The 13,690-nt window shown below is 35.6% G+C and overlaps 1 protein-coding gene across 7 annotated transcripts in view; it reads left to right on the forward strand.

The window, feature by feature from the left end:
- Dennd4a (DENN domain containing 4A) overlaps positions 1 to 13,690 on the forward strand; it is a 114,810-nt gene that overhangs the window by 34,688 nt on the left and 66,432 nt on the right. For all 7 annotated transcript variants that reach the window (XM_078049443.1, XM_021727663.3, XM_078049444.1 and 4 more), the window contains 3 exons: positions 2,339 to 2,588; positions 5,167 to 5,236; positions 13,077 to 13,246. In XM_078049443.1, the coding sequence (XP_077905569.1) occupies positions 2,339 to 2,588; positions 5,167 to 5,236; positions 13,077 to 13,246 (490 nt within the window). The remainder of the gene's footprint in view (positions 1 to 2,338; positions 2,589 to 5,166; positions 5,237 to 13,076; positions 13,247 to 13,690) is intronic.

A 13,690-nucleotide genomic window follows, 5' to 3' on the forward strand; every position in this document is an offset into this window, starting at 1 on the left:
AGCCTTACTTAGGGTACTGTATTGAACTTTTTTTTTTTGTATGTAACAACTTAAATACAATTACATAGCATAAAATTCACCCATTTGAAGTATACCATTCAGTGAGTTTTTAATATATTCACAGAGTTACACAACCACTACCACAATATATTTTAGACATTTCTATCATGCCCAAAAGAAATCCTGTACTTGTAGTAGTTGCTACCCAGTTCACCTAACCGCTCAGCCCTAGGCAATCACATTTTACATTCGGTTTTTATGGATTTTTCTATTTGGAATGTTTCATGCAAATGGAAAAATACTATATGTAGTCTTTAATGACTGGTTTCTTTCACTTAGCATGATGGTTTCAGTGTTCATCCATGTTGTAGTATGTGTCTACACATTATTCCTTCATATGGCTGGATAGTATTCTATCATATGGCTCATACGTTATTTATACATTCATCCATTGATGGATATTTGGGATACTTGTACTTTTTGGCTATATGAATAATGCTCCTGAATAATCATGTATAAGTTTTTATGTAGACATATGTTTTCATTTTTGTGAAAAAAACCTAAGAGTAGAATTGCTAGGGTCTTGTGGTAATCCTGAATTTAACTTTTTGAGGAACTGCCAGAATGTTCCAAAGCATCTCCACCATTATGAATTCCCACAAGTGGTGTATGAGGGTTTCAGTTTCTCTATATCCCAACTAATATTTCATATCCTAGATAATATTTCATATTTGCCTTTAAATTATAGCTGCCCTAATGGGTGTGAGATGATAAATCATTGCAGTCTTGATTTGCATTCATCTGATGGCTAATGATGTTGAGTATCTTCTCATGTGCTTACTCCACAGATTTGTGTGTTTTTGGAGAAATATCTGTTCAAATTCTTTACCCATTTTTTTGAGAGAGAGAGAGAGAGAATTTTTTAGTATTTATTTTTCAGTTTTCGGCGGACATAACATCTTTAATTTATTTTATGTGATGCTGAGGATCGAACCCACAGCGCCCCGCGCATGCCAGGCGAGCGTGTTACCACTTGAGTCACATCCCCAGCCCCTCTTTGCCCATTTTTAATTGGGATGTCTTTTTTTGTTGAGCTGTACTAGTTCTTTATGTATTTTAGATAAATCTCTTATTAGTTATATGGTTTGTTAATATTTTCTTCTGTTCTGTGGCTTATCTTTTCACTTCTTTTATAATATCCTTTAAAGCTAAAATGTTTGATTTTATACTTAAGTGGTATAAGACTCAGGGAAGTTTAAGTATTGACTGAAATAAAACAGCTAATAAGAGCTGGCAGGAACTTGAATCCATTTATATCTTCTCTGTTATTAGGTTCCTCTTTTTCTTTTGGTTAAAAAAAAAGAAAAAGAAGATCAAAAAGAAGAAAACCAAGCACTTAAGCTAACATTAAGGTTAACATAGTTGTGATTGAACATCAAATATAACTCTGAATTTTCAGTAAAATATTGTTGAGAGCCAGGATAAAAAGAGAAATTATAATTATTTAGGAAGGCATAATTTTATTAGAAAAAATAATGTGACCAATTCTTGGCATTAAATTTGTTTATATAATGGCATTTCCAGGAATTTTGATTGATTTTGAAGATGTTGCCTGTTATAACCATTTTTATATCAAAATCAGAGACATATTTAAAGTAGTAGAGCTTTAAACTTTTTTTTTAACCAGTGTAAAGGACTTTGTTCTGAAGTTAGTGAATTCTGTGAGGAAATAACCTAATCTGTAAGTATGAAGTTTTCTTGGTGTTCCCAAGTGCTTTAAGAATTTGGAAGACTTAAAAAAATAATGCTTGGCCTGTTCTTTATTAAAAGCTTATGATTTTACCACACAGAGTAAAGAAGAAAAAAAGCTGTCTTTTACCCTGCCTTTTTTCCCTTCTTTTCTGGGTGCTAGGGATTGACTCCAGGGACTTGGGCTTGCCAGGCAAGTGCTCTACCACTACTATCTTCAGCCCTTTCACACAGACTCTTATTAAAGATGTATTTGAAGTTATTTTTCTTTTTCTTGGAGAAATTAAACTCTTAGAGAAATTAAAAATATCTCACTCTTAAAGATGAGGGATATATTGGAGATAAAAATGTGCAAGAAGGTTCTATACTGTCTGGGCATGTAACCTTTTGTAAAATTTTAACTTTGGGCAAAATGTACATTGGTTTTTCTAAAGAAGATGCTTGGTTTTAATAAACAATCTAATTGTCTAATTTAATACATCTAATATAGTGTGCCACACTTCTACATTTTAGAATTAATTTATAATGCCTGAGAATATAACTTTTCAAATTTAAGGGTGCTTTGTGTATTTATTTATTTATTTTTTAGGGTTTTATATGACTGGAAAGAAAGATTGAAACAGGGTTGTGAAATTATTCAAAGTACTCCTTATGGGCATCCTGCAAATATTAGTGGCAGTACCTCATCACAAAGGATTTATGTCACTTATCGAAGAGCCTCTGAAAATGTGACTCAGAATACATTGGCTGTCACAGACATATGTATTATTATACCCAGTAAAGGAGAAAGTCCACCACACACATTCTGCAAAGTCGACAAGAATCTCAATAATAGTATGGTAAGTGATTCTTTTGCACTGGTAAAGTTAACCACTGGAGGAAAAAAAGCATAATTCTAAATGAATCTTTTCTTGAAAAAAACATAGCATAATCACAGACTTGAAAAATATGTTTTTGAAGATGTTGGCTATTTCATTTTCAGAAAGTATTTTAGTTGTATTTTCAAAAGAAGCTATGCAAAACCCTTTTTTAAAAAAATATTAAAAAACCTGGCCAGCCGTGGTAGCACATGCCTGTAATCCCAGCAGCTCAGGAGGCTGAGGCAGGAGGATCATGAGTTCAAAGCTAGCCTCAACAACTTAGTAAGGCCCTAAGAAACTCAGTGAGACCCTGTCTCTAAAAAAATATATATATATATATATATATATATATATTTATTAAAATATATATATAAAAAGGCTGGGGATGAACCTCAGAGTTTTAAGTGCCTCTAAGTTCAATCCTCAGTACCAACTCCCCCCTCCCCCAAAAGCCATAACTATTCTTTTTTAACTGCAAAAGCAATATGCTGTCTCTAACTACCCCCACCCCCAACTTGTGTGCTGGGTTCCATACTATACACAGCTTTGAGGTCTTGGCTTCAGCAACTCTCCCTAATATTTTTTGAATCATCAGATTTTCCCTATCAAAATTTATTTCCTACAGAATCCAAAGTAGTATACTGCAAGATATCTTTACAAAATTTTTTGGTCCCATATTTTCCTCCTTCTGTTGCTCCTTCCATTGTTCTTAATAATAAAACTTTTCAAAAGAGTTGAGTACATTTTGTCCCATTCCTCACTTTGACTCTGCTTATTTTGTCTCTATCATTCCATCAAGATTTCTTGTTGAGTCCAATTATCAGTTTCGTGTCTCAATTTTTTAGAAAGTTTTGATATAGGTGATCTTTTTTTTTTTTTTCATGAAACCATGGCAGGAAGACAGGATGTATTCTCTCTCATGTACTAGCTTGTTTTTCTTTTTTTTTTTTATAATATTTATTTTTAGTTAAAGGTGGACACAATATCTTTGTTTTATTTTTATGTGGTGCTGAAGATCAAACCTGGTGCCTCACGCATGCGAGGCGAGCGTTCTCCCTCTGAGCCACAACCCCAGCCCTACCTTGTTTTTCTTACTATATCACCCATCATTACTTTTCTGCCTTTGCAGATGCCTTTCTGTCACCCAAACTCCTGTGTATTGGAGTGCCCCTGGGTTCAATCCTCACTCCATTTATCTTCACCATCTAAACTCATTCCCTTGATGATCTGATTATTTAAATACAGGCTATGTGTGGATGCCATCTATGTTTATGTGTCTAACCTGGATTTCTCTCATTTATTATTTCTTTTTAGGTATCTTATTTAATAGAATATCTCAAATTTCACATTATCAATATTGGACTCCTACTGTGTCTTTCCAAATCTGCTGAACTCCATAGCCTTCAAATAGAAATTCTACTTTTCTAGTTACTCAGACTAATAATCAGACTAATTATCCTTAGAATAATCCTAACCTTTCTTAGAATTCTACTACTCATTCTGTTCTTCTGTAAACTCTATTGACTAATTTTAAAACATAACTTGAACTTTACCACTTCTCACCCACTTCATTGCCACAAGCCTAGTCCAGGCCCTTATAAACATCTAAAAAACCACATTTTAAACCCTTTAAAAATGTAAAAATCACTCTTACGTCACTACACTTTATATACATGTATTAAAATATCACATTATACCTTATAAATATGTACAATTATTATATGTTATTTTTAAAAGACCTCACTCTTAGCTCAGGTGTGTAAAAAGAGGCCTAGCCAGATGTGGTGGTGCATACCTGCAATCTCAGTGACTCAGGAGGCTGAGGCAGGTGGATTGCAAAATCAAAGCCAGCCTCAGACACTTAGCTGAAACCCTCTCTCAAAATAAATAAATAAATAAATAAGCAGTGGGGCTATAGCTCAGTGGCATTGGGCTTGCATAGCATGTGTGAGGTGCTGGGTTTCATCCTCAGCACCACATAAAAAATAAACAAATAAAGGCTGTCCATCTACAACTATAAAATAAATAAATAAATAAAACGGGTGGGGATTGGTTCAATCACTGGTACCAAAAAAAAAAGGTCCAATTTGGAATGGATTCAGAAAATGATGAGAAATAAGAAAATGGATATAGCAAATTACAACTCTTTGAGTTTTGGCATAAAAGATTTCAGAAAAATTCTTGTAATATCTGGAAGGGGTATGGAGTCAAATGGAAGGTATGCGGATGAATAGATACTTCTTAATTTATCATTTCTGCTCAAGGCTTGGATTTAGAATAACTATCTGAATTGTTATGGCTTAGTTTTGTATCAAAAGGTCAACTTTTCCTCACATTATTGGAATAACAACAACAACAGTTTAATTTTACTTCCAAAAGAAAACTGGGCAATGATGCCAATAAAACACAGAATAACAAAATGAAAATACCTAGCAGAGAAAAATCTGTTACTACATTTTAGATAATATATACTATAGTATCTGGAGAAGCCATATTTTGTCTAGTTACTGTCTTTTAAAATTAAATATTATTTCTCTCTTTCTCTCTCTTAACTCAGTGGGGATCTGCAGTGTACTTATGTTATAAGAAATCGGTGGCAAAGACTAACACTATATCTTACAAAGCTGGTAAGTACATTTTTCAGGACATATTTTATATATATGTGCATGTGGAGTAAGCTAAGGTTAAAAAAAGAAACAAAGCCTGTTTATGATAGGTTAGTATCAGTCCTGGGACTCTAACCCGTATCTTGTTGATTCTTAGTTTTGTCTTATCCATATGTTTTTAGATGCTGTCTGGAAGATTAATATGAAAAAAATGTTTTTTTAAGCCTCACATTTAAATAATAAGCAGGTGTCAGTTCTCTGGTAACTCTTCTCTTTAATTTCATACTTTGTAGGAAGTAGGGAAAAGCTAATGTAAAGAGTCAAAAAATATATGGAAAAAATGTTCAATATTTCTAGCAATTAGGGAAATACAAATTAAAACTGCATTAATGGGCTGGGTCTGTATCTCAGTGGCAGAGCGCTTGCCTAGCATGTATAGGTACTAGGTTTGATCCTTAGCAATACATAAAAATAAACAAATAAAATAAAGGCATTCTGTCCATTTACAACTACAAATTTTTTTTTAAGTTACATTGAGATTTCATCTCACTCCAGTCAAAATGGCAGTTACCAAGAATACAAATAACTGTGTTGGTGAGGATGTGGGGAAAAAGGTATACTCATACATTATTGGTAGGACTGCAAATTAGTGTAACCACTTTGGAAAGCAGTATGGAGTGCCAAAGGCCAATGTCTCGGCTTGGCACCAGAATCACGAGGCACTCACAGCTTTGTAGGTTCAAACAGCAATTCTTTATTCCAGCTCTCACACCACCTCCACACAGGTCCAGGGGCAAACGCGTTCTGCTGTCTCCCGCACCAACCACCTACTCCACGAGGCTCTCTCCAAATCCCCTTTTAATCTCACGAGAACTCAACGGGAACAAGCAGCAGGAACACCCTAATCCCAGCAATAATCTTCAACCGCCAACTTCCCTAAAACCCATTATCTTAAACTGGCAACGCCTTAAACTCAAGGAGCCGGTTACTTCCTCAAACCTGATCAGCTCTAAACCCAGATCCGCCTTGGTCCTTGAGCAAGGTCACCTTATTAAAGCATGCATGCAATGTTCCATCAAATGTCCTCTAAGCAGCATGGGGTACGCTTGGCAAGGAAATTTCGATGCGTCATTCCTACTTGGTAATGGCCCTCAGCATCTCCCCCCTTCTGATTAATTAAACAACAAGCAATGCGGCTTAGGACCGTGCCTGGTAGGTTGTCCAATTCAACATATGGTTCTTACCCATCATCGGATGAACTGACCTCTAGGCGTCAGTCCCCTGTCTTAGGTTGAATCCACTGCAATCAGATCAACCCGTCGCTGACTACCGGTCCAGCATTCAGCCATGCTTGTGGATAGGCCTAAGCACCAGTGGGGGGGTGAGGTTCTTGCCTCACCTCTGTTGGCCCCCAAATTTAACCTTGGTGCCAGTGGGGGGGTGAGGTTCTTGCCTCACCTCTGTTGGCCCCCAAATTTTAGACCATCACTAGTAGAAGGGAGGAAGATACAGAAATGCCACGACACCAAGCCAATTGACGGCTCCTTTGGAAAAATTGCATCACTGGTGACACCATCAGCAAAGATGTCAGCATTACCACAATTAACATGGGGTGCGCTGGCAAGGAAATTGCATCACTGGTGACACCATCAGCAAAAATATGCCAGCAGTACCACAATTCGCTGCACCAGACGATAGTTCACAATGCATGCAACTGATATATAGTCCAGGCAAGTTCTGCAGGCAGTTCAAATCGGAACTCCATTTCCTCCCAAAGTAAATCAAGTCCTTGATTGAGCATTACTTGTTGAGTTATATTCATTGATGCATCAGTTTATACAGTTTACTGTGGTAGCTATCATAGAAGCTGTAGTTTGGTTTTCTTTGTCTTCACCGGCACTGGGATGGAGATGGGAATTCTGGCAATGATGTTAAAGAGACATTATCCTGAACAGAATTATTAAATATAATGAAAAGGAAAAGTGAAAGTAAACAAACAGATCTGTTAATCACCTTTAAAAACAATAGTAAGCAAACAGATCTATTAACCACCCTTGAAAACAATCATTAACAGCTGTTTACCTAATTAGATTAAACCACTTAAATCACGTGAATAAAAAAAAAAAATTCGGATCCATTTTTTCATGAGCGCTCCTCATATAAAAATATGGACATACACACATACTGACATGCAACACAAAACAGTGCAGACATAACATACAACACATAAGACAATAATAACGGCCTTGTAGCTTTACCTAGGTAAAATCTCCATTGCAATGTTTAAAAACTCCAGTCAAAAAATAAAAAACAGTCAAAAAACAAAACTGATCAGAAAAACATTAACCTAGGTTTGTATGAGCTCAAAAATAAAATAGAACTTTATGATGTGGGAAAAATGCAATAATAAAATAGATATTGAAAAAAGCACCGTGGTAAATCACTGTCGCAGATGTAAGAATAGCCAAGCTGGAGCTCTGGATTTCAGCTGTTATGGATTTCAGTCAAATCATCTTCTTTTTCTGTAGAAATTGTTTTGGTTAACCTCTCTGGAATCCAAATCGGCTGCTGTTCTCCCTGTGGGAACACACAAACGGAACCCCGACTCCAGACAATAACTGGGTCGGGACCTTTCCATTGTCCTGTTAGAATATCTTTCCAAAGTACCTTAGGCTTATGTACATTTTTCGGATACATATGTCTTTCCGCAGCACTAAGTCCTGATGAATCCAAATTTAGAAAGTTTAGAGTAAAAAAAGGGTTATTTTAAGTTTATCTTTGGGGGATATATACCCCTAGAAGATCCTTTTAAATTTAAGTCTTTCAAAAGCATTCTGCCTTACTTTTTAGAATTATTTTAGTCCTTATAATTTTTAGATGTGGTTTTAAACCATAGTTGTCTTAGCCTTTTGCATTTTCTATCTGAAATACCTTTACTTGACATTTTCAACCATTTTTTATCTTATTTCTATCTTCTACTTTTCTTCTAAGGTTTTTATATTTACCCTTAGTTGCTTTTTTCTCTCCTAGTTTTCTTTTGTTTTCTATTTTGTGGGCTTAAAATTTTTGTCTTTCTACATCTTTTTTATCTTCCTATATCTTTTTTATCTTTCTACATCTTCTCTCTCTCTTTTACCTTCCTGTACTTCTGTTTTTGAAGTTTTCCACTTCAAATTTTAATCTTCTTTATCTAAATATCTTTTATCTTATTATCTTCCCATTTTCATGGGTTATATTTTTTTTCTCCATCATGAAGGCATCTTAACCACCTTCAATTTGACCTTTTAAACCCTTTTGCAACTTATTTAGACATTTTACAACTTTTTACTTTACCACACAAAGATTATCTCATCTCCCTCTTTTTAGTTTAATAAGTAGTTTGATGAGTAAAGCAATCTTTTATCCGCCATGAAGGTATCTCGACCACCTTCAATTTAACCTTTTAAAGCCTTTCAATTATCATCTATACTGTACTTTTAAATGTACTTTTTCACCACCTACAGCTTCACTCTTTTAAATGAGGCTTAGATTCTGTTTAAATCGCTTAATATTAGTTTACATGGCTGCCCTTCAACCAAAGGCTTTTTTTTAACTCCATTGAGAAGCTTTGTCTCAATCTGCCATGTACAAATACCTTTTTTCTTCTTTCTTCCTTTCTCAAGCTTTTAAAGTAAGTCTAGTTTCCTCAAAATCTTTTAAAATGACCTTTTACAACTTTTTACCACACAGAGATTATCTCATCTAGAAACATTTATTTAACCTTTAACCTTTTATATTAAAATATATTTCCACATCTTGAACCTTTTTATATGCCTTTTTTAACCATTAACACTTTTTATAAATTCACATTCTGAAACAACCCTTATAAAATTACTCCACTTTAATAAGATGAAATACTTTTATGTTTTCTGAGGTACTATTATACTGTAATTGAAACCCAACTGAAACTTCTTATACTCTCTGTATATAAATTACACATGATAGAATCTTAACTCTTAGTAACCTTGTTCAGCAAAGACACAGACCAAAGCAATATTAAACCTTTTTCCATTCACCAATTTATGAAAACACACATAATGTTTAAATATATTACCTTATGGAACTTAATAAGTAAAGAGTACTTGATTTCATATCTAGTGGTTGATATTTTAACACTTTAGCTTTGTAAATTAATCAGATGTCTGTAAAAACCAAAATCTTAAACAAGTCTGGTAAACAGAACTAGCCATCTCTTTCTTGTTGAAGAAAAATCCTTCTACAGGATACCATGATGGTCCTATTGATATACTTAATAACCTGTCTTTAAAAAGCCATGGGCTACATTTTTGTATTGTATCAACATATGCCCTAGTTGTTCTTGGTCTCACTGGGGTGCCTCCTTTCTCTAACAATTTCTCTTCCTTGGAGGCAAACAACTTCAAACCTCGAGTCAACCATTTTCCCCAGTTTGCCTGAGAAAGTTCTAGGAACAGGCAACTTGAAATAAAAACAAAATAAATCAAAACAAGAACACGTTGTTTTTTGAAATGGTCACCCATTTTTTTGCTCTCCTTCAGGATCGAGCAAATTCACTTACCCCCAAGCTTCAGACATCCCACGTACGGACCACCATAATGCCAAAGGCCAATGTCTCGGCTTGGCACCAGAATCACGAGGCACTCACAGCTTTGTAGGTTCAAACAGCAATTCTTTATTCCAGCTCTCACACCACCTCCACACAGGTCCAGGGGCAAACGCGTTCTGCTGTCTCCCGCACCAACCACCTACTCCACGAGGCTCTCTCCAAATCCCCTTTTAATCTCACGAGAACTCAACGGGAACAAGCAGCAGGAACACCCTAATCCCAGCAATAATCTTCAACCGCCAACTTCCCTAAAACCCATTATCTTAAACTGGCAACGCCTTAAACTCAAGGAGCCGGTTACTTCCTCAAACCTGATCAGCTCTAAACCCAGATCCGCCTTGGTCCTTGAGCAAGGTCACCTTATTAAAGCATGCATGCAATGTTCCATCAAATGTCCTCTAAGCAGCATGGGGTACGCTTGGCAAGGAAATTTCGATGCGTCATTCCTACTTGGTAATGGCCCTCAGCAATGGAGATTCCTCAAAAAACTAGAAATAGAACTGTCTTATTACCCAGCTATCGTATGCCTTGGTATATATCCAAAAGATTTAAAATCAGCATAGGGACTGGGATTGTGGCTCAGTGGTAGAGCGCTCACCTAGCACGGGTGGGACCCGGATTCGATCCTCACCACCACATAAAAATAAAGGCATTGTGTTGTGTCCATGTCCACCTAAAAAATAAATATTAAAAAAAATAAATTCAGCTTAGTACAGTGATGCAGACACATCAATGTTTATAGCAGCACAATTCATAATAGCCAAACTGTGGAACCAAACTAAATAACCTTCAACAGATGAATAGATAAAGAAAATGTGATTATGTGTGTGTGTGTGTGTGTGTGTGTGTGTATGGAGAGAAAGAGGGAGGGAGAGTATAGCATTTGCTGGGAAATGGATGGAACTGGAGATTATCATTCCAGGTGAAATAAGCCAGTCCCCAAAAGTCAAAGGTTGAATGTTTTCTCTGATACACAGAAGCTAATCTATAATAAGGGGGTGGGGGATGAAAAATAGAATAGAAGAGCGGTGTAGACAAAGAGTATTAAAGGGAAGGGATAGGACTAGAATTGTGGCTCAGTGGTAGAATGCTTGTCTGGGTTCAATTCTCAGCACCACATGTAAATAAATAAATATCCATCAACATCTAAAAAACCACATTTTAAAAAAAGGGGAGTAGGGAGAAGAGATAAGAACAGTGGGATGAATCTGACCTAATTTTCCTATGTACATGTATGAATATACTGCAGTGAATCACCATCATGTGCAATACACACAATACTAATGTAAGAAAAAACTATAAGTAAATAGCAAAAATATCAATAGGATAGAGGAAAGGGAACAGTGAGAGGGAAGAGGGGAGGGAAATGGGAAGTACTGGGAACTGAATCAAAACAACTTAATGTTCCATGCTTTTATAAACTTGTCAAAATGAATCCTAATCTTATATATAACTAAAATAAATCAATAAATAGAAAAAATAAAATACTAAAATGTAAAAATAAGAAAATAGGGGAAAGCTATATATTTTTCTTTATCTTTTAAAATATTTACAATAGATTTAGTCAAATTCAGTAGTTTATATGTAATTATATTTCACAAAAATGAAAAATATTGTAAACTAATTTGTAGGTTTATGTTACACTGTTGAAGTATTTACTTTCTTTTTTTTCTTAGTTGTAGATGGACACAATATCTTTATTTGTTTTATTTATTTTTATTTTTATGTGGTGCCTCAAATGTGTTAGGCAAGCGCTCTATGCCTGAGCTACAGTCCCAACCTGAAATGTTCAATTTCCAGAGACCTCAAAATACCAAACATACAGATCTTAATTATAAGATTGCAGATTCAGCCTTTTAAAATTAGAGTCCTGCACTCTTAGTTTTCTATTCTCCCTAGTGGTAGAACTAACTACTCTTATTCCCAGTTTATCATTTTGTTTTGTGGCCACATCTAGTGATGATTTCCTTTTGTCTTTAAGAGCTTCAGAGATGGCAACCTGTTTTCTGTTTCTAGTCCCACAAAATGTAATATAAGGCCCTGCTCCTAGAATTTGTTCAATAGAAGATGCATGGGCCATTTTTAAGACTAGTCTACCTAATGCAAAATTATAGGCTACTTAAAGCTCAAACTTTTTATAATAGCTGGGATTATTTAGAAGTTGAGTTTGAGTTAACATTATTTTGATGATGTCATAAATAGATAACTGCTATTTTTTTGAGAATTTTTTTGCATTTGTGCTAGAAAGTATATACACTTCTATGAGATGTATATTTTAATGTATAAAAAGTCCCACGAGGGAAAGTTATTGAGAACTGGTGGAGTGAATATATGCAAATAACCATATTGAAAATTTCAAAAAATATGCTTTATGGTTTGTGGCCATAAACTGAATTTTTAGGAGTGTATATGTGTTTCTACAGGATTGTCCTTTTTGTTAGCCTTAACCTAACCTGCTGGGTTTCTGTTCTTGTGAATAAAAGGCTCAGAGGTCACTCCAGTTAAACTGGGCTAATTGGGCTACACGAAATAACCACACAAGAGACACAAATACCTTTTTCTTTGGGGTCCCTGTGACGGCTCCTCTGACCTTAAGGGTCCGCAGGGAGAGAGAAAGAGCTGAGCTAGAGCATGCACTGACCCCTTTTATTGAGGAGAAGCTATTCAAATGAGGCAAGGGGTCAGGTTTCAGGGGGCTGAGTCTATCTTGATGATGTCCACTGTCAGCAGGTTGACTGACACCTGGGTAGGCCACACCCAAGAGCACAGTAAGAGAAGGGGACACACACAAGGCACTTCTATGGAAGATTCTATCCTAAACAGGGAAAGGGGTTATATTACAAAGGAACAGGTGAGTATAGCTTCACCCATGGGGCTGTAGCAAGACACACCCATGCACGAGACACTGACCATCAAACCCAAGAAGGGTGGGGAAAGCTCTGCCACATTTCTGCGACTGAGCGCCTCAGCACCCAGCTGGGGAGTGTGACTTAGTCACATGTAAAGTTGGTCTCCACACTAACCTTTGTAGATAAAGCTTGATAAATATTAAGCATTTAGTCAATTTTAATAGTTTTAATGTTCGAGAATTAAAATCTACATGAATCCTGCTGAAGCATTCAGTTATTTGATGAACATATGTACAATGTGAAATAATAAAACAAATTTATTATCGTTCAGATTATGAGCACCTAAATTCAAGAGATGATGACCTAATATTTATCATTATTTTCATAGGTCTAATTTGTAGATACCCTCAAGAAGATTACGAATCATTTTCACTACCAGAATCTGTTCCCCTTTTTTGTTTACCAATGGGTGCAACTATTGAATGTTGGCCATCAAATAGCAAATACCCTCTCCCTGTGTTTTCTACATTTGTGTTAACTGGAGCCTCAGCTGAAAAGGTACTTTGTATTTTAATAAAAGTGTTTGCAGATTTCTTGTACATTTTCAAATCTTAAATTTTATATATTGCAAGGAATAACAGAAAAAGGAATGGTTAAATAGAATCCATTATACATATACTTCTTCCAATTGGTTAAAACAACTGTATCCAGAGAAATAAGAATTAATTTTTACTCTGTCATCTTTCCACATGCTTTTTTCGTGAATATCAAATGATGATCCTTCATTGGTTCATTTTCTGTGATAAAGAAGCTTTCAAAGTAATTCAAAAGACATTATTGAGTATATAACATGATTTAGAATCATAGCTTTTCCCCTATCCCATGCTAGGGATCAAACTCAGGGCCTTGTGCATATGAAACAAGCACTCCACCACTGATATACATCCCTTGCCCTGGAATCATAGACTCATAGGTGGAAGGGAGACCTTGAAGTCCAGAGAA

The sequence above is a fragment of the Ictidomys tridecemlineatus genome, chromosome 5 (genome assembly GCF_052094955.1).
Source record: "Ictidomys tridecemlineatus isolate mIctTri1 chromosome 5, mIctTri1.hap1, whole genome shotgun sequence".
NCBI lineage: Eukaryota > Metazoa > Chordata > Mammalia > Rodentia > Sciuridae > Ictidomys > Ictidomys tridecemlineatus.